The 20,660-nt window shown below is 59.7% G+C and overlaps 2 protein-coding genes across 4 annotated transcripts; one reads left to right on the top strand and one right to left on the bottom strand.

Annotated features, from left to right (window-relative positions):
* Positions 1–42: 42 nt before the first annotated feature.
* LOC148219446 (ranBP-type and C3HC4-type zinc finger-containing protein 1-like) lies at positions 43–8,642 on the bottom strand (the record flags this gene model as incomplete). Its single annotated transcript, XM_088157574.1, has 11 exons — positions 8,422–8,642; positions 7,542–7,800; positions 7,011–7,109; positions 6,561–6,699; positions 4,958–5,048; positions 4,069–4,303; positions 3,904–3,929; positions 3,391–3,483; positions 2,420–2,569; positions 1,542–1,715; positions 43–221 (listed from the first exon to the last, which is right to left on the bottom strand). Coding segments are annotated over exons 1-11 (1,652 nt in total), but the record flags the coding sequence as incomplete, so codon positions are not given.
* A 344-nt stretch (positions 8,643–8,986) lies between these two features.
* LOC148219447 (repressor of RNA polymerase III transcription MAF1 homolog) lies at positions 8,987–20,000 on the top strand. 3 transcript variants are annotated; one of them, XM_088157576.1, is made up of 8 exons: positions 8,987–9,279; positions 9,943–10,104; positions 12,564–12,692; positions 15,202–15,367; positions 16,829–16,950; positions 17,824–17,943; positions 18,671–18,793; positions 19,232–20,000. In XM_088157576.1, the coding sequence occupies exons 2-8, from the start codon at positions 10,022–10,024 to the stop codon at positions 19,251–19,253; spliced, it is 765 nt and encodes a 254-aa protein (XP_088013702.1). In that variant the 5' UTR covers positions 8,987–9,279; positions 9,943–10,021; the 3' UTR covers positions 19,254–20,000. The 3 variants fall into 3 exon arrangements, with proteins under 3 accessions (XP_088013702.1, XP_088013703.1, XP_088013704.1); XM_088157577.1 differs by having other exon boundaries at positions 15,244–15,367; XM_088157578.1 differs by lacking the exon at positions 12,564–12,692.
* The last annotated feature ends 660 nt before the right edge of the window (positions 20,001–20,660 follow it).

The following is a 20,660-nucleotide window of genomic DNA, read 5'->3' on the forward strand; positions in this document are numbered from 1 at the left end:
TCCCAGTCCCGGTTCGGTAGCCCCGGTAGCCCCCCCGGTAGCCCAGTCCCGGTTCGGTACCGGCAGAAGCTGTGCAGGCAGTCCCGCAGCAGAACCCCCCGGGCCGCGGGCACTCCCTGCAGGCAGATCCGGCACTCGAACGGCTCCGGGTTCGGAACCAGCTCCGCCTCCTCGGCCCGCAGCAACTGCTGGAAATTCCGCTGCCGTTCTGCCTCCAGGGCCTGGGGGAAAACGGGGGAAAAAACAGGAAAAATGGGGAAAAAACCGTGAAAATGGGGAAAAATGGGGAAAAACCCGTGAAAATGGGGAAAAAACCCGGGAAAATGGGAAAAATGGGGATATGGGAATGGCTGCTGGAAATTCCGCTGCCGTTCTGCCTCCAGGGCCTGGGGAAAACGGGGAAAAAACAGGAAAAATGGGGAAAAAACCGTGAAAATGGGGAAAAATGGGGAAAAACCCGTGAAAATGGGGAAAAAAACCCGGGAAAATGGGAAAAATGGGGATATGGGAATGGCTGCTGGAAATTCCGCTGCCGTTCTGCCTCCAGGGCCTGGGGAAAACGGGGAAAAAACAGGAAAAATGGGGAAAAAAACCGTGAAAATGGGGAAAAAACCCGTGAAAATGGGGAAAAAAAACCGGGAAAATGGGGAAAAAAACCGTGAAAATGGGAAAAAATGGGGAAAAAAATCGTGAAAATGGGGGAAAAAATGGGAGAAAAAATCGTGAAAATGGGGGAAAAAAACCCGTGAAAATGGGGAAAAAATGGGGGAAAAAATCGTGAAAATGGAGGGAAAAAAACCCGTGAAAATGGGAAAAAATGGGGAAAAAATCGTGAAAATGGGGGAAAAAACCCGGGAAAATGGGGGAAAAAAAACCGGGAAAAATGGGGAAAAAACCCGTGAAAATGGGAAAAAATGGGGATATGGGAATGGCTGCTGGAAATTCCGCTGCCGTTCTGCCTCCAGGGCCTGGGGAAAACGGGGAAAAATGGGGAAAAACCCGTGAAAATGGGGAAAAAACCCAGGAAAATGGGAAAAAATGGGGATATGGGAATGGGTGCTGGAAATTCCGCTGCTGTTCTGCCTCCAGGGCCTGGGAAAACGGGGGAAAATGGGGAAAAAATGGGGAAAAAAATGGGGGAAAAAACCCAGGAAAAAAACCAAGAAAAATGGGGAAAAAATGTGGAAAATGAGGATATGGGAATGGCTGCTGAGCCCATTAACCCCAGTGACCCTATTAACCCCATTAATGACCCCATTAATTAATGACCCCATTAATTAACGCCATTAATCACCTGCTGGCACTGGCGGGTCCCGTCCTGCTCCCTCTGCAGGCGCCGCTGCTCGGCGGGGGTCGGGCCGGTGGCCATTAATGACCCCCATTAATTAATGACCCCATTAATTAAGCTCATTAATCACCTGCTGGCACTGGCGGGTCCCGTCCTGCTCCCTCTGCAGGCGCTGCTGCTCGGCGGGGGTCGGGCCGGTGGCCATTAATGACCCCATTAATTAATGACCCCATTAATTAACGCCATTAATCACCTGCTGGCACTGGCGGGTCCCGTCCTGCTCCCTCTGCAGGCGCCGCTGCTCGGCGGGGTCGGGCCGGTGGCCCCCGGGCACTCGGTAGCCCTCGGGCCGGGGGGAGCTGCACATCTCACAGCCGGGACGGGTGGGCTTGTTCAGGAACGTGCACAGGGGACACGGCCACCCCGACTGCAATAATTAACGGTAATTAACGGTAATTAACGGGTAATTAATGGGGATGATTAACGGGATCAATGGGATCAATGGGATTAATGGGATCAATGGGATCAATGGGATCAATGGGATTAATGGCATTAATGGCATTAATGGGATGAATGGGATCAGGGCACATCTCACAGCCAGGGCTTGTTCAGGAACGTGCACAGGGGGCACGGCCACCCTGACTGCAATAATTAACGGTAATTAACGGGTAATTAATGGGATCAATGGGATGGGGATGGGGTCAAGGGCAGTGTCTACCCTGGAACACTGGGACTGGGATCAGGGATTGGATCAGGGATCAGGATCAGGATTGGGATCAGGGATTGGGATCGGGATCAGGGATTGGGATCGGGATCAGGGATTGGGATCAGGATCAGGATTGGGATCAGGGTTTGGGATCGGGATCAGGGATTGGGATCAGGATCAGGGTTTGGGATCAGGATCAGGGATTGGGATCAGGATCAGGGATCAGGGTTTGGGATCAGGATCAGGGATCAGGGATCAAAGGATCAGGGATTGGGATCAGGATCAGGGATTGGGATCAGGATCAGGGTTTGGGATCAGGATCAGGGATCAGGGATCAGGATCAGGGATTGGGATCAGGATCAGGGTTTGGGATCAGGATCAGGATCAGGATCAGGGATCAGCCCCTCTCCCCCCTCCCCCCGTACCTGCTCAGGTGAGGGTGGGCGGGGCTCAGGGGCTGTGGGCGGGGGCCCCGGCGCCGTCCCAGAGCTGCAGCGAGTCCAGGTGATCCCGGATGTCGCCGATGTCGCCGATGTCCCCAATGTCCATCCGCTCCGGGGGCTCGGGGACACAGCCTGGGGACACAGGGACACCGCGCTGGGCTGGCGTGGAGGGCACGGGGGACGAGGAGGAGGAGGAGGAGGAGGAAAGAGCAGGAACAGCAGGAGGAGGATGAGGAGGATGAGGAAGGCGCAGGAACTGTGTGAGGGTGAGGAGGAAGGAGAGAGATGAGGATGATGAGGATGATGAAGGAGCAGGATGAGGATGATGAGGAAGGAGCAGGATGATGAAAAATGAGCTGGAACTGTGAGGATGAGGAGGAGGAAGAAGGAGGAGCAGGATGAGGATGATGATGATGAAGAAGGAGCAGGAGTAGGATGAGGATGATGAGGAAGGAGCAGGACGATGAAAAATGAGCTGGAACCGTAGTGAGGATGAGGATGATGAAGGAGCAGGATGAGGAAGGAGCAGGAAGGGGGAGCAGGATCAGGCTCAGGAGGGTGAGGAGGAAGGAGCAGGAGGAGGACGAGGATGATGAGGAAGGAGCAGGATGAGGAAGGCGAGGAAGGGCAGGAGCAAGATGAGGATGAGGATGATGAAGAAGCAGGATGAGGATGAGGAAGGAGCACGACAAGGACCCCAAGGGTTCTGCCTGTACCTGTGCCAGGTGAGGAGAGAGCAGGAGCAGGAGCAGGATGAGGATGAGGATGATGAGGAAGGAGCAGAAGCAGCAGCAGGGTGAGGATGATGAGGATGGCGAGGATGATGATGAAGCCGTACCTGTGCCAGGTGAGGAGAGAGCAGGAGCAGGAAAAGGAGCAGGAGGAGGAGGAAGATGAGGAGGAAGGAGCAGGAACAGGATGATGAGAAGCAGCAGAAGCAGCAGCAGGGTGACGATGACGATGACAACGATGACGATGATGAAGATGATGAAGGAGCCGTACCTGTGCCAGGTGAGCTGTGCCCCGTGCACCCACAGCTCCCAGTGCTGCTCGGGGCTGAGAGCAGGAACAGGAGCAGGGCAGGGAGCAGGATGAGGATGATGAGGAAGCAGCAGAAGCAGCAGCAGGGTGAGGATGATGAAGATGATGATGATGATGGATCCATACCTGTGCCAGGTGAGCCGTGCCCAGCACTGAGAGCAGGAACAGGAGCAGGGGAAGCAGCAGCAGCAGCAGCAGCAGCAGGGTGACAATGACGATGACAATGACAGTGACAATGACGATGACAATGACAGTGACGATGATGATGATGATGATGGATCCATACCTGTGCCAGGTGAGCCGTACCCAGCACTGAGAGCAGGAACAGGAGCAGGGGAAGCAGCAGAAGCAGAAGCAGCAGCAGGGTGACAGTGACGATGACAATGACGATGACAATGACGATGATGATGCTGATGGATCCGTACCTGTGCCAGGTGAGCCGTACCCAGCACTGAGAGCAGGAACAGGAGCAGGGGAAGCAGCAGAAGCAGAAGCAGCAGCAGGGTGACAATGACGATGACATGACAGTGACAATGACGATGACAATGACAATGACAGTGACGATGATGAAGATGATGATGGATCCATACCTGTGCCAGGTGAGGCGTGCCCGTCGTGCCCCGCGGCCCGCAGCAGCCGCCGTGCCCAGCGCTGCCGGTAGTGCTCGGGGCCCAGCCCCGCGGCCCGCGCCGACAGCAGGAACAGGAAGGCGCCGTCCCCGTCCCGCCGGATCCCGTAGGAGCCCAAGCTCCGCCCGTCCTGGCACAGGCTCTGCCCGATGATCCAGCGCTGAGCCAGGGGGTGGAAACCGTACTCCAGAAACACCTGGGACAGCGACAGCCACGCACGGCGGATGGGGAGAGCCCGGGGGGGCTGGGGGAGAGCCCGGGGGGGGCTGGGGGAGAGCCCGGGGGGGCTGGGGGAGAGCCCGGGAGAGCCTGGGGGGGCTGGGGGATCCCTGGGGGAGAGCCTGGGGGGGCTGGGGAGATCCTGGGGGAGCCTGGAGGGGCTGGGGGAGAGCCCAGGGGTCCTGAGAGAGCCTGGGGAGAGCCTGGGGGTCCTAGGGGGGTCTGGGGGATCCCAGGGATGCCTGGGGGAGATTCTGGGGAGAGCCTGGAGGATCCTGGGGGAGAGCCTGGGGGGATCTGGGGGAGAGCCTGGGGGTCCTAAGGGGGGTCAGGGGGATCCCTGGGGGGATCTGGGGGGAGAGCCCGGGGGTCCTGGGAGAGCCTGGGGGAGATCCTGAGAAGATCCTGGTGACCTCAGACTCCCCCATATTCCCCCCCCCCCCCCCCCAGGTGACTCCAGGTGTGCCCATCTCCCCCCAGGTGCGTCCCAGATGTCCCCAGGTGACCCCAGCTGTGTCCCAGGTGTGTCCCAAGTGTCCCCAGGTGTGTCCCAGGTGTGTCCCCAGGCGTGTCCCAGGTGTGTCCCAGTGTGTCCCAGGTGTCCCCAGGTGTGTCCCCAGGTGTGCCGTACCTGCTCCTTGAGGGTGCCAATGGTCAGGTGTGGCTGCACCCTCAGGGTGATGCTGGCCGAGGATGTGGCGTCCTCCACCCCCACGGGCATACTGGGAATGATGGGAGATACTGGGATGGGTTACTGGGAATGATGGGAGATACTGGGATGGGTTACTGGGAATGATGGGAGATACTGGGATGGGTTACTGGGAATGATGGGAGACACTGGGATGGGATACTGGGAATGATGGGAGATACTGGGATGGGTTACTGGGAATGATGGGAGACACTGGGATGGGATACTGGGAATGATGGGAGATACTGGGATGGGTTACTGGGAATGATGGGAGACACTGGGATGGGATACTGGGAATGATGGAGATACTGGGATGGGTTACTGGGAATGATGGGAGACACTGGGATGGGTTACTGGGAATGATGGGAGATACTGGGATGGGATACTGGGAATGATGGGAGATACTGGGATGGGTTACTGGGAATGATGGGAGACACTGGGATGGGATACTGGGAATGATGGGAGATACTGGGATGGGTTACTGGAATGATGGGAGATACTGGGATGGGATACTGGGAATGATGGGAGATACTGGGATGGGTTACTGGGAATGATGGGAGATACTGGATGGGTTACTGGGAATGATGGGAGACACTGGGATGGGATACTGGGAATGATGGAGATACTGGGATGGGATACTGGGAATGATGGGAGATACTGGGATGGGTTACTGGGAATGATGGGAGATACTGGGATGGGATACTGGGAATGATGGGAGATACTGGGATGGGATACTGGGAATGATGGGAGACACTGGGATGGGATACTGGGAATGATGGGAGACACTGGGATGGGATACTGGGAATGATGGGAGATACTGGGATGGGATACTGGGAATGATGGGAGACACTGGGATGGGATACTGGGAATGATGGGAGATACTGGGATGGGTTACTGGGAATGATGGGAGACACTGGGATGGGATACTGGGAATGATGGGAGATACTGGGATGGGATACTGGGAATGATGGGAGATACTGGGATGGGTTACTGGGAATGATGGGAGATACTGGGATGGGATACTGGGAATGATGGGAGATACTGGGATGGGATACTGGGAATGATGGGAGATACTGGGATGGGTTACTGGGATACTGGGAATGATGGGAGACACTGGGATGGGATACTGGGAATGATGGGAGACACTGGGATGGGATACTGGGAATGATGGGAGATACTGGGATGGGATACTGGGAATGATGGGAGACACTGGGATGGGTTACTGGGAATGATGGGAGATACTGGGATGGGTTACTGGGAATGATGGGAGACACTGGGATGGGATACTGGGAATGATGGGAGATACTGGAATGGGATACTGGGAATGGAGGGAAGGAGGAGGAGGAGGAGGAGGGAGGAAGATGAGGAAGAGGAGGGGGAGAAAGGGGAAAGGAAAACAAAGAAAAGATAAAAGAGGAGGGAGGAGGAGAGAGTGGACAGGGGAGGAAGAGGAGGAGGATGAGGATGGGGATGATGACGATGATGATGACGATGATGATGATGACGATGATGATGATGAGGAGGAGGAGGAGGAGGAAGGCCTGACCTGATGTCGGCCCCGGGCTCGCTGTCCCTCAGGCTCACGCTGAGCTCCGCGTGTCTCCGAGCCAGCGCCACCGCGCTCTGCGCCGCCAGCACCGCGTCCCCGAGAGAGATGGCACGGGACAGCGACACGGCCAGATCCTCTGGGGACACCGTGGGGACACCGTGGGGACACCGTGGGGACATCGTTAGAGACAGGGGGATGGCACCCAGAGACACCCAGAGCAGGAATGGGGACATGGGGACACAGGAGGGGACACCGGGAGTGACACCCAGAGCCCCCTGGCCCAGCCCAGGGACACAGTGGGGACAGGAGGTGACACCAGGGGAGGTCCCGGGGGGGATTTCTGGGATTGTCCCCCCCGGGCAGGGCTGTCCCCACTCCCCCCCCCATCCCCGCGGAGGTGGCACTTGGGGACACGGAATTCCCGGAATTCCCGTTTTCCCGGGATACCTGTCTGGGCCAGCTCCAGGACCCGCGCCTGCTCCGTGTCCTGCTCGGGATCCTCCGGGGGTGGCACCAGCGATGTCCCCGTGTCACCCTCGGGGGCTGCTGGGGCACAGAGGGGACGGGGCTGGCACTGCTGTCACCACCAATGTGCCCAGGCCCTGTGTCCCCGTGTCACTGTCCCCGTGTCCCTGTCCCCAACCCCGTGTCACTGTCCCCAACCCCGTGTCACTGTCCCCGTGTCACTGTCCCCGTGTCCCTGTCCCCGCGTCCCTGTCCCCAACCCCGTGTCCCTGTCCCCGTGTCACTGGCCCCAGTCCTGTGTCACTGTCCCCATGTCCTTATGTCCCTGTGTCCCATGTCCCCCTGTCCCAATGTCCCCCAATGTCCCAGATGTCTCCAGATGTCCCCCAATGTCCCCAATATCCCCAATGTCCCCAGTGTCCCACTGTCCCCAATGTTCCCCAGTCCCCCCACTGTCCCCAGTGTCCCCCAGTCCCCCCAATGTCCCCCCCTGTCCCCCTGTCCCTGTCCCACCTCTCCGGGCCTCCCTCAGGGAGCTGCTCAGCACCGTCCACCACTGCTGGGCCTCGCGCTCCTCGGGGAACCGCAGCGCCACCGTCCCCTCTGTCCCCTCTGTCCCCTCTGTCCCCTCTGTCCCCTCTGTCCCCTCTGTCCCCGGTGTCCCCGGTGTCCCCGGTGTCGCCGGTGTCGCCGGGGGTGGCAGCTGCAGCTCGTGGCTCGTGGGGCCGCACACGCGGTACGAAACGTCCCGCAGGTCAAACTCGGCCAGGGGCTGCGGGGGACGGGGGGACGGGGACAGGGGACAGAGATGGGGACAGGGGACAGGGACAGGGGGACAGGGACGGGGACACGGGGACAGTGATGGGGACAGGGACAGGGGGACAGGGACGGGGGACAGGGATGGGACAGAGACAGAGAGCAGGGACAGGGGCGGGGTCACCTCGGGGTCACCTCGGGCTCAGAACAGCCCCCGACCCCCTGGGGGGGTCTGGTCACCCTTGAGGTGCCCTGGTCACTCTCGGGGTGCCCTGGTCACCCTTGGGACACCTTTGGGGGGCCCTGGTCACTCTCGGGGTGCCCCCAGCTCCTCCCTGTCCCTTGTCCCTGTTCCTGCCCATGGCCCGGGGGGCACAGGGGACGATCCCGGGGGTCGATCCCGTCCTTCCCGAACCTCCCGGGATTCCCCAAACCCCGGGACACCCCCAGGCCCCTCCCGTGGGGACAATCCCGGGGGTGCGGGACGCGACCCCCGCCCCTCAAACTCCGCCACTTCCCCAGGACCGGCCCCGGAACGCCCGGGGGAGGCTCCGCCCCGCCCCCCTCCCCTCCCACCCCCCCGAGCCCCGGGGCGACCCCTAGGGCCCCTCCCCAGCCCCCCTCCCCTTCCCCTCACCGCGCCGCCCCCCGCCTCCGGCAGCCGCAGGCCCAGGCGGAAGCGGCGCCGGCCGTCGGTCTCCGGTTGCACGCTGAGCTGCAGGCGGAGCGCGGCGCCGGCGGCGGGCAGGAGGCGGCAGGGCGCGGCCAGCTCGGCCCGAGCCGCCATCAGCACCGTGGGGGGCGCGGCAGCCGGGCCCGGCCCGGGCGCTCCGGGCGCCGCCATGGCGGCCCCGCCACTTCCGGCCTCCCTCCCGCGCGGTCCGGCCGCCAAAGGGGCCCTTCCGGGGGGGGCGGCGGGAAACGCGGCCGCGCGCGCGGGAGTTCCGCGGGAGGAACGTTCCGCCGCGACCACGCCCCGACCACGCCCCCGGCCACGCCCCGCCGTGATTGACAGCGGCTCCCCCCGTCTTTGTCCGCGCCAGCCAATCAGAGCGCCGAGCGCCCCCGCGGTGGGCGGGGCCGTGGGCTCTGCCCTGATTGACGTTGGCATTAGCCAATGAAAATCCGGCGTGGCGATGATTGACGGCTATTCTCGCCAATGCGAGCGCGGGCCGCGGGCGCCTCTCGGGCGGGGCGGGCACGGGCGGGGCGGTGCCGCCGCTGTTGCCGTCCGGTGCCGCAGGAGAAGGTCGCCCGCTCGCCCGCTCGCTCCGGGGGACTCCCAGGATCTCGCTCAGCCGCTCCCGCCGTCCCGAGCACTCGGGGACATGTCGAGGTGGGCGGAAGCCCGGTGGGCCGGCGCCAGACGGCGGACGGCGGCCGCGGCACGCTCGCCCTCCTCGAGCTTTCCCCGGAGACTCCTCCCTTTACACGCGCCCCGAGCCTGAAGGCACTGCCACGGCGAGGAGGCACCGATAGCGAGCAGGACGCGCCGGTAAGTCCGCACGGCCCGCCGCCCCCTCCCCTGCGCGCCCGGAAGCCGCGCGGACTACAATTCCCAGCGCGCCCCGCGCCGCCCAGGCGCGACCCGGCAGCGCGCGCAGCCGCGGGGCAGGATGGGAGTAGTAGTCCCGCAATGGCCGGGCTGGGCCGCCCGCGCGGGGCATGCCGGGAGCTGTAGTCCGCCAAGGGTGCATTGCTAGGCGCCGCGCGGGGCATGCTGGGAGCTGTAGTCCTGCGCGCGGGGCATGCCGGGAGGGCACTTCCTGTGGCGCCCTCCGCGATCTGGGGAGAATTTTCCGCGTTCTTTTTTTCTTCTTTTCTTCCTTTTTTTTCTCTTCCTCCTCCTTTTTCTTCTCTTCTTCCTCCTCCTCCTGTTCCTCCTCCCTCTCTGTTTCTCCTCCCCCGCCTGTCACCATTTCCCGCTTTGCCAGTCCCACTTGAAGTTCCTCTTTCTCTCCTTTCCCCTTTCATTTTCCCTTTCTGTTTTTCCCTCTTTCCTGTTTTTTTTTCCTCCTCTTCCTCACATTCCCACTTTCCTGGAGGAATCCCTCGGGCTGGAAAATCCCCCCCGGGCCCATCCCGGTGCCCCTCACTCACATTTCCCACCCCCCCCCCCCCCCCACCTTTCCCTTCCCGTTTTTTTTCTTGGGAGCAGCTGCAGCACCGGGAATTGTGCTGGGAATTTCCCTGGGAAATTTCCCTTGGAATTGCGCTGGGAATTCTGCCCCGGGAGGATGAAGCTGCTGGAGAATTCCAGCTTCGAGGCCATCAACTCCCAGCTGACGGTGGAGACGGGAGACGCCCACATCATCGGCAGGTGAGGGCGGGGAAATTCTTGGGAATTCTGGGCCTGGAAAAGCTCTGAGAATCTGGGAATTCTGGCCCTGGGGAATTGAGGAATTCTGGCCTTGGGAAAGGTCCTGGAATCTGGGAATTGTGGCCCGGGAAAAGCTCGGGGGATGTGGGAATTCCATCCCAAAATCCCAATAAATCCAGCAGGGAGCCGTTCCCTGTTTCCCATTCCTCCAGCCTGGACCCCCAAACCCCTCCCAGTCCAGTCCCAGTCCATTCCCAGTCCCATTCCCAGTCCATTCCCAGTCCAGTCCCAGTCCATTCCCAGTCCCATTCCCAGTCCATTCCCAGTCCATTCCCAGTCCATTCCCAGTCCCATTCCCAGTCCATTCCCAGTCCCATTCCCAGCCCATTCCCAGTCCATTCCCAGTCCATTCCCAGTCCATTCCCAGTCCCATTCCCAGTCCCATTCCAGTTCCATTCCCAGTCCCATTCCCAGTTCCATTCCCAGTCCCATTCCCAGTCCCATTCCCAGTTTCATTCCCAGTCCCATTCCCAGTTCCATTCCCAGTCCATTCCCAGTCCCATTCCCAGTCCCATTCCCAGTCCATTCCCAGTCCATTCCCAGTCCATTCCCAGTCCCATTCCCAGCCCATTCCCAGTCCATTCCCAGTCCATTCCCAGTCCATTCCCAGTCCCATTCCCAGTCCCATTCCCAGTCCATTCCCAGTTCATTCCCAGTCCCATTCCCAGTCCCATTCCCAGTCCATTCCAGTTCATCCCAGTTCATTCCCAGTCCATTCCCAGTCCATTCCCAGTTCCATTCCAGTTCCATTCCCAGTCCATTCCCAGTCCCATTCCCCAGTTCCATTCCCAGTCCATTCCCAGTTCCATTCCAGTCCCATTCCCAGTTCATTCCAGTCCATTCCAGTCCATTCCCAGTCCATTCCCAGTTCATTCCCAGTTCCATTCCCAGTCCATTCCCAGTTCCATTCCCAGTTCATTCCCAGTTCCATTCCCAGTTCCATATCCAGTCCATTCCCAGTTCCATTCCCAGTTCATTCCCAGTTCATTCCCAGTTCCATTCCCAGTCCATTCCCAGTTCCATTCCCAGTTCCATTCCCAGTTCCATTCCCAGTCCATTCCCAGTTCCATTCCCAGTCCATTCCCAGTTCATTCCCAGTTCATTCCCAGTCCATTCCCAGTCCATTCAGTTCCATTCCAGTCCATTCCCAGTCCATTCCCTGTCCCATTCCCAGTTCATTCCCAGTTCATTCCCAGTACTGCCATTCCCTGGATCCCTTGGTTTTCCCACTTTTCTTTTTTCCCAATTTTTCACTTTTTTCCCCCAGTTTTTTTTCCTGTTTTTCCCACCCCTTTCCCACGCTTTTCCTTTTTTTTTTCCCATGTTTTCCCCCTCTTTTCCCTCCCTTTCCAAACATTTTTCCATATTTTTCCCATGTTTTCCTCCCCCCTTTCCACACTTTTCCCACATTTTTTCTGTATTTTCCCTCCCTCTTTTCCACATTTTCCCCCATTTTCCCTGCCCTTTCCCGTGTTTTTCCCACTCTTTTCCCCCCCTTTTCCCCCGTGTTTTCCCTGCCCTTTTCCCCCATTTTTCCCTCATTTTTCTCCACGTTTTCCACCACGTTTCCCCCTCCCTTTTCCCCACATTTTCCCCATTTTTCCCCAATTTTCCCCCCACGTTTTTCCCCCATTTACTCCCATTTTCCCCCATTTTCCCCCCGTGTTTCCCCCCATTTTTCCCCCCCATTTCCCCCCATTTTCCCCCTCCCTTTTCCCATATTTTCCCATTTTTCCCCCTATTTTCCCCCCATTTCCCCCATATTTTCCCCATTTTTTCCCCTCCCTTTCCCCACGTTCTCCCCCATTTTTCCCCCATTTTTCCCCTCACTTTCTCTATATTTTCCTCACGTTTCCCCCCCATTTTCCCCCATTTTTCCCCTCACTTTCCTCATATTTTCCCCCATTTTTCCCCATTTTCCCCCATTTTCCCCACGTTCTCCCCCCATTTTCCCCCCATTTCCCCCCCCATTTTTCCCCCATTTTTCCCCTCACTTTCCCTATATTTTCCCCCATTTTCCCCCCCATTTTCCCCACGTTTCCCCCCATTTTCCCACGTTCTCCCCCCATTTTCCCCCCATTTCCCCCCCCCATTTTTCCCCCATTTTTTCCCCTCACTTTCCCCATATTTTCCCCCATATTTCCCCCCATTTTTCCCCCCATTTTCCCCCATGTTTTTCCCCCATATTTTCCCCCCCATTTTCGCCCCATTTTCCCCCCATTTTCCCCACGTTCTCCCCCCCATTTTCCCCCCATTTCCCCCCCATTTTCCCCCCATTTTTCCCCCATTTTTCCCCTCACTTTCCCCATATTTCCCCCCATTTTCCCCCCACGTTTCCCCCCATTTTCCCCACGTTCTCCCCCATTTTCCCCCACGTTTTGCCGTGTTTATCCCCCCAGGATCGAGAGCTATTCGTGCAAGCTGGCTGGCATTGACAAGCAGCTCTTCAAGCAGTTCTGCCAGGAGGGGCAGCCCCACGCCCTGGAGGCGCTGTCCCCACCCCAGAGCTCCGCCCTCAGCCCCGCCAGGTGGGGACACTGGGGACACTGGGAGCACTGGGAGCACTGGGAATGGCAATGGGAGCACTGGAATGGCACTGGGGACACGGGGAATGGCACTGGGAGCCCTGGGAATGGCACTGGGAGCACTGGGAATGGCACTGGGGATACTGGGGAGATTGGGAATGGTACTGGAATGGCACTGGGAGCAGTGGGGATACTGGGAATGGCACTGGGAGCACTGGGAATGGCACTGGGACACTGGGAATGTCACTGGGAAGGCATTGGGGGCACTGGGAATGGCACTGGGAGCGCTGGGAATGGCATTGGGGGCGCTGGGAATGGCACTGGGAGCGCTGGGAATGGCATTGGGGGCACTGGGAATGGCATTGGGGGCACTGGGAATGGCACTGGGGGCACTGGGGAGACTGGGAATGGCACTGGGAGCGCTGGGAATGGCAATAGGAGCACTGGGGATACTGAGAATGGCACTGGAACCACTGGGGAGACTAGGAATGGCACTGGGAATGGCACTGGGATACTGGAAATGGCACTGGGGATACTGGGGAGACTGGGAATGTAACTGGAGTGGCACTGGGAGCATTGGGGATACTGGGAATGGTGCTGGAATGGCACTGGGGATGCTGGGAATGGCGCTGGGAGCACTGGGAATGGCACTGGGGATACTGGGAATGGCACTGGGAATGGCACTGGGGACACTGGAATGGCACTGGGGACACTGGAATGGCACTGGGATACTGGGAATGGCACTGGGGGCACTGGAAGTGCTGGAAATGGCAGCGGGAACCTGGGATGGGCACCCAGAATGGCACAGGGAATGGGCACTGGGATAACTGGGATTAACTGGGATGGGCACCAGGAATGGTCTGGGGTCCTGGGATGGGATCCATGGGACCAATGGGATCAGTGGGATCCGTGGGATGGGATCAGTGGGATTGAGATCAATGGGATCAGTGGGATGGGATCAATGGGATTGAGATCAATGGGATCCATGGGATCAGTGGGATCAATGGGATCTATGGGGGATCAGTGGGATCAATGGAATGGGACTGATGGGATCAATGGGACTGAGATCAGTGGGATCAGGATCAGTGGGATCCATGGGATGGGATCAGTGGGATCAATGGGATTGGGATCAATGGGATCAGTGGGATGGGATTGATGGGATCAATGCGATCAGTAGGATCAATGGGATCTATGGGGGATCAGTAGGATCGATGGGATTGGGATCAATGGGATCAATGGGATTGAGATCAATGGGATCCATGGGATCAGTGGGATCCATGGGATGGGATCAATGGGATCAATGGGATTGGGATCCATGGGATCAGTGGGATCCATGGGATGGGATCCATGGGATCAGTGGGATCCATGGGATGGGATCACTGGGATCAGGATCAATGGGATGGGATCAATGGGGGATGATTTGGATCCATGGGATCAGTGGGATCCATGGGATGGGATCCATGGGATCCATGGGATCAGGATCAATGGGATCAGTGGGATCCATGGGATTGGGATCAATGGGATCAGTGGGATCCATGGGATGACAAAGACCATTGAGTGCAGTGTGAGTGTCCCCAGCACAGCCAGGGCCACCCCATCCCTGTCCCCAGGTGCCACCTGCTCAGGGATCCCCATCCCTGTCCCCAGGTGCCACCTGCTCAGGGATCCCTGTCCCCAGGTGCCACCTCCTGAGTGGATTCCCTCCAGCAGTCCCAGCCCCACTGCCCTTTCCATGGGGAATTCCCAGATGTCACGGGCTGCCTGCTGTGTCCCTGTGTCCCCATGTCCCCCTGTCCCTGTGTCCCCCTGTCCCTGTGTCCCCCTGTCCCTGTGTCCCCCTGTCCCTCTGTCCCCCTGTCCCCCTGTCCCTGTGTCCCCCTGTCCCTGTGTCCCCCTGTCCCTCTGTCCCTGTGTCCCCCTGTCCCTCTGTCCCTGTGTCCCCCTGTCCCTGTGTGTCCTTGTGTCCCTCTGTCGCCGTGTCCCTGCGGTGACCCCAGTGACCCCCCAGTGACCCCAGTCTCACCGCAGGCAGGGCAGGGGACGCTGTGGTGACAGTGACAGTCCCCCCAGTGACCCCAGTGACCCCCCAGTGACCCCAGTCTCACCCAGTCACCCCAGTTTCCCCAGTGACCCCAGTCTCACCGCAGGCAGGGCAGGGGACCCTGTGGTGACAGTGACAGTCCCCTCAGTGACCCCAGTGACCCCCAGTGACCCCAGTGACCCCAGTGACCCCAGTGACCCCAGTCTCACCCCAGTTTCCCCAGTGACCCCAGTCTCACCCCAGTGACCCCAGTGACCCCCAGTGACCCCCAGTGACCCCAGTCTCACCCAGTCTCACCCCAGTCTCACCCCAGTGACCCCCAGTGACCCCAGTCTCACCCAGTCTCACCCCAGTCTCACCCAGTGACCCCAGTGACCCCAGTGACCCCAGTCTCACTCCAGTGACCCCAGTCTCACCCCAGTGACCCCCAGTGACCCCAGTCTCACCCCAGTGACCCCAGTCTCACCGCAGGCAGGGCAGGGGACGCTGTGGTGACAGTGACAGTCCCCTCAGTGACACGTGCAGCAGGAAGACTCTTTTCTATCTCATTGCCACCCTGAACGAGGCCTTCAGGCCCGACTACGACTTCAGCGCCGCCAAGAGCCACGAGTTCAGCAGGGAGCCCAGCCTCAACTGGGTGAGCACTGGGAGGGACTGGGAGGGACTGGGAGAGCCCAGCCTCAACTGGGTGAGCACTGGGAGGGACTGGGAGGGACTGGGAGGGACTGGGAGAGCCTAGCCTCAACTGGGTGAGCACTGAGAAGGGACTGGGAGGGACTGGGAGAGCCCAGCCTCAACTGGGTGAGCACTGGGAAGGGACTGGGAGGGACTGGGAGAGCCCAGCCTCAACTGGGTGAGCACTGGGAGGGACTGGGATGGGACTGGGAGAGCCCAGCCTCAACTGGGTGAGCACTGGGAGGGACTGGGACAGACTGGGATGGGACTGGGAGAGCCCAGCCTGAACTGGGTGAGCACTGGGAGGCACTGGGAGAGCCCAGCCTCAACTGGGTACGCACTGGGAGGCACTGGGAGGGACTGGGAGAGCCCAGCCTCAACTGGGTACACACTGGGAGGGACTGGGAGAGCCCAGCCTCAACTGGGTGAGCACTGGGAGGCACTGGGAGAGCCCAGCCTCAACTGGGTGAGCACTGGGAGGGACTGGGACAGACTGGGATGGGACTGGGATGGGACTAGGAGAGCCCAGCCTGAACTTGGTACGCACTGGGGGGGACTGGGATGGGACTGGGAGGGACTGGGAGAGCCCAGCCTGAACTGGGTACGCACTGGGAGCACTGGGAGGGACTGGGGTGGGGTGGGATCGTTCCCATGTCCCACATCCCATTCCCGAGTCCCAAATCCCAAATCCCATTTCCACGTTCCCAATCCCAAATCTCCAATCCCAAATCCTACACCCCAAATCCCACACGCCCAATCCCATTTCTCAATCCCCCAATCCCAATCTCAAATCCCACATCCCATTCCCACATCCCAAATCTCATGTCCTTGTTCCCATTCCCAATCCCCCATTCCCAATCCCCAATCCCCATTCCCAATCCCCCATTCCCAATCCCCCATTCCCAATCCCCCATTCCCAATCCCCCATTCCCAATCCTCCAATCCCAATCCCCCATTCCCAATCCCCCATTCCCTATCCCAATCCCCCATTCCCATTCTCCCAATCCCCAATCCCCCATTCCCAATCCCCCATTCCCAATCCCCCATTCCCAATCCCCCATTCCCAATCCCCCAATCCCAATCCCCCATTCCCAATCCCCCATTCCCAATCCTCCAATCCCAATCCCCCATTCCCAATCCCCCATTCCCTATCCCAATCCCCCATTCCCATTCTCCCAATCCCCAATCCCCCATTCCCAATCCCCCATTCCCAATCCCCCATTCCCAATCCCCCAATCCCAATCCCCCATTCCCAATCCCCCAATCCCAATCCCCCAATCCCCCATTCCCATTCCCAATCCCCCATTCCCAATCCCCCATTCCCAATCCCCCATTCCCAATCCCCCATTCCCATTCCCCATTCCCAATCCCCCATTCCCATTCCCCCAATCCCATTCCCAACCCCGTTCCGGGCCCGTTGCAGGTGGTCAATGCCGTGAACTGCAGCCTCTTCTCGGCCGTGCGCGAGGATTTCAAGGCTCTGAAGCCGCTGCTGTGGGACGCCGTGGACGAGGAGATCAGCCTGGCCGAGTGCGACATCTACAGGTCCGGGCGTGATGGGGGATCCCGGGGCATGATGGGAGATCCCGGGGGATGATGGGACATCCCGGGGCATGATGGGAGATCCCGGGGCATGATGGGACACCTGGGGCATGATGGGACACCCCGGGGCATGCTGGGACACCCCGGGGCATGATGGGGGATCCCGGGGGATGATGGGAGATCCCGGGGCATGATGGGACACCCCGGGGCATGATGGGGGATCCCGGGGGATGATGGGACACCCCGGGGCATGCTGGGACACCCCGGGGTGTGATGGGACACCCCGGGGCATGATGGGAGATCCCGGGGCATGATGGGACACCCCGGGGCGTGATGGGACACCCCGGGGCATGATGGGACACCCCGGGGCATGATGGGACACCCCGGGGCATGATGGGACACCCCGGGGCATGCTGGGACACCCCGGGGCATGATGGGACACCCCGGGGCGTGATGGGACACCCCGGGGCATGATGGGACACCCTGGGGCATGATGGGAGATCCCGGGGGATTTCCGGGATTTCCTGAGTCAATTCTGGGGGATTTCCGGGAGTTCCCGGGGGATTCTGGGAGTTCCTAAGGGATTCTGGGGGATTTCCTGGCGAATTCCGGGATTTCCGGGGGAATTCTGGGATTTCCTGAGGGATTCTGGGGAAATTCTGGGATTTCATTTGGAATTCCAGCTTTTCCCTCGGGTTTCCCCTCCCCCGCCAGCCGCTTTTTCCATAAAAATTGTCGTTTCCATTCCTTCCCAACCTCTGGGGAATTCCCAACCCCTGGAATTCCCAACCCCAGGAATTCCCAACCCCTGGAATTCCCAATTTCTGGAATTCCCGCCCATCCATCCGGGATTTTTCCCGCTTTTCCCGTTCCCAGCTACAACCCCGACCTGGCGTCGGATCCCTTTGGCGAGGACGGCAGCCTCTGGTCCTTCAATTATTTCTTCTACAACAAAAGGCTCAAGAGAATCGTCTTCTTCACCTGCCGCTCCATCAGGTATTCCCCCAGGGAATGACTGACGGGGTTTATCCCTCAGGGGATTCCCGGGAATTCTGGGAATTATCCGTGAGGGGATTCCTGGGAATTCTGAGGGTATTTCTGAGGGGATTCCTAAGAGGATTCTCGAGGAGATTCCTTGGAATTCCGGGGCTGTTTCTGAGGGGATTCCTGGGAATTCTGGGGGCTTATCCATGAGGTGATCCCTGGGAATTCCAGGGGCTGTTTCTGAGGGGATTTTCGGGAATTCTGGGGTTTATCCCTCAGGGGATTCCCGGGAATTCTGGGGCTGTTTCTGAGGGGATTCCTGGGAATTCTGGGGGCTTATCCATGAGGGGTTTTCTGGGAATTCTGGGATTTATCTGTGAGGGGATTCCCGGGAATTCTGGGTGAATTCTGGGGTTTATCCCTCAGGGGATTCCCTGGAATTCTGGGAGATACTCCTGAGGCGATTCTGGGGTTATTCCTGAGGGGAATCTCTGGAATTCTGGGGGTTGTTCCCAAGGGGATTCCCTGGAATTCCAGGGGCCGTTCTTGGAGGGGAATTCCCCAGAATTCCAGGGCTATTCCTGAGGGGGTTCCCCAGAACTCCAGAGTCCATTTCCACGGGAATTCTGAGAATTCCAGGGGTATTCCTGAAGGGATTCCCTGGAATCCTGGGCCGTGTTCCCGAGGGATTCCCAGAATTCCAGCCGTGGCCCTGAGGCCGTGCCCCCTTTCCTGGCAGTGGTTACACCTACACCCGGCCGGACACGGGCACCGAGCTGGACATGGAGCTGGGAGACCCCGACCCCGACAGCGGCGCCCGGGACCGCGGGGACCCCGAGGGCGGCGCCATCGAGGGCGACAGGTGGGGCGTGGCCAGGCGTGGTCAGGGCTGGTGTGGGCGTGGTCAGACATGGGGGCGTGGTCAGGGCTGGGTGGGCGTGGGTCAGATATGGGGGCGTGGTCAGGCCACGGGCGGGTTTGTGTGGGCCGTGGTCATGCATGGGTGTGGCTGGGTGGGTGTGGCTGGGTGGGCGTGGTCAGGCGCACCCGTGGTCCGGCATGGGCGTGGCTGTGGGCGTGGTCAGGCGTGGGCGGGGGTTGTGGGGGGTGTGGTCAGCGATGGGGCGGGGGCTGGGTGGGCGTGGTCGGGGATGGGGGCGTGGTCCGGGCACTTTTGTGGGGCTGGGTGGGCGTGGTCAGGCATGAACGAGGGCGGGGTGGGCGTGGTCATGCGGGGGGCGTGGCTATGTGGGCGTGGCTGCAGGGCGGGCCCAGGTGACCCCGCCGTGTCCCGTCGCAGGCTGCAGGTGATGTGCACGTGAGAATCCCCACGGGATCCCAGACACCGGGAACGGGAACCGGGAACGGGAACAGAACCAGCAATGGGACTGGAAATGGACTGGGAACGAAACCAGCACCGGGACTGGGATCCAAACCAGCACCAGAAATGGGACTGGGAACAGAACCAGCACTGGGAAGGGGACTGGGAATGAAACCAGTACCAGTACTGGCACCAGCACAGGAACTGGGAATGGAACCAGCACCAGTACTGGGAATGGAACCACCACTGGTACTGGGAATGGAGCCAGCACCAGTACTGGGAATGGAACCACCACTGGTACTGGAATGGAGCCAGCACCAGTACTGGCAACCAAAGCAGCACTGGAACCAGGAATGGAACCAGGATTGGAACTGGGACTGGCACTGGGAACAGAACCAGGAAAGGACCCAGCCCTGTCCTGGCACTGCGGGTCCTTCCTGAGCCGTGTCCCCCCCCGGTGTCCCCCCGGTGTCCCCCCGGTGTCCCCATGTCCCCCCCGGGCACTGGAGCCCCCCAGGAGTCCCCGGGAAGCTTTGCTGCACTTTATGGCTCCTGCACTGATCCCTGTCCCACCTGCCCGGGCTCCTGACGGGCTCTGTCCGTCCGTCTGTCCGTCCGTGCCGGCACAGCCTGGGGGGAGAACCCCAAAAACCCCCAAAAATCCCCCCAAAAATCCCCAAAATCCCAGACACTGCCCCCCCTTCCCCCACCCTGAGTCCGTGTGTTTCAAGAGTTTGGCTTTGCTCTCTGCCTGCTCCAGCTCTGCTTTACCTGCCAGCATCTCACCTGGCCAGGTGAGGGGTTGGTGTCACACAAAGGTCTGGTGGGACACAAAAGGTTTGGTGTCCCCCAAGTTTGGTGTCCCCAGGGGTTTGGTGTCCCCAGTTTTGGTGTCCCCAGGGTTTGGTGTCCCCAGTTTTGGTGTCCCCAGTTTTGGTGTCCCCAGTTTTGGTGTCCCAGGGTTTGGTGTCCCCAGGTTTGGTGTCCCCAGTTTTGGTGTCCCCAGGGTTTGGTGTCCCAGGGTTTGGTGTCCCCAGGTTTGGTGTCCCCAATTTTGTGTCCCCAGGTTTGGTGTCCCAGGGTTTGGTGTCCCCAGGTTTGGTGTCCCAGGGTTTGGTGTCCCCAGTTTTGGTGTCCCCAATTTTGGTGTCCCCAGTTTTGGTGTCCCAGGGTTTGGTGTCCCCAGGGTTTGGTGTCCCCGGGTTTTGGTGTCCCCAGGGTTTGGTGTCCCCAGGGTTTGGTGTCCCCAGTTTTGGTGTCCCCCAGGTTTTGGTGTGTCCCCAGTTTTGGTGTCCCAGGGTTTGGTGTCCCCGGGTTTGGTGTCCCCAGGTTTGGTGTCCCCAGGGTTTTGTGTCCCCAAGTTTTGGTGTCCCCAGGGTTTGGTGTCTCCCCAGGGTTTGGTGTCCCC

The sequence above is a fragment of the Sturnus vulgaris genome, unplaced genomic scaffold (assembly GCF_052056855.1).
Source record: "Sturnus vulgaris isolate bStuVul1 unplaced genomic scaffold, bStuVul1.hap1 Scaffold_1136, whole genome shotgun sequence".
NCBI classification, from domain to species: Eukaryota; Metazoa; Chordata; class Aves; order Passeriformes; family Sturnidae; genus Sturnus; species Sturnus vulgaris.

Bases quoted from the DNA above. Each gene is read 5' to 3' on its own strand.
- LOC148219447 (XM_088157576.1), top strand. From the start codon at position 10,022: ATGAAGCTGCTGGAGAATTCCAGCTTCGAGGCCATCAACTCCCAGCTG. The intron at 10,105-12,563 runs GTGAGGGCGGGG...TTATCCCCCCAG, and splicing joins GACGCCCACATCATCGGCAG to GATCGAGAGCTATTCGTGCA. The intron at 15,368-16,828 runs GTGAGCACTGGG...GGCCCGTTGCAG, and splicing joins GGGAGCCCAGCCTCAACTGG to GTGGTCAATGCCGTGAACTG.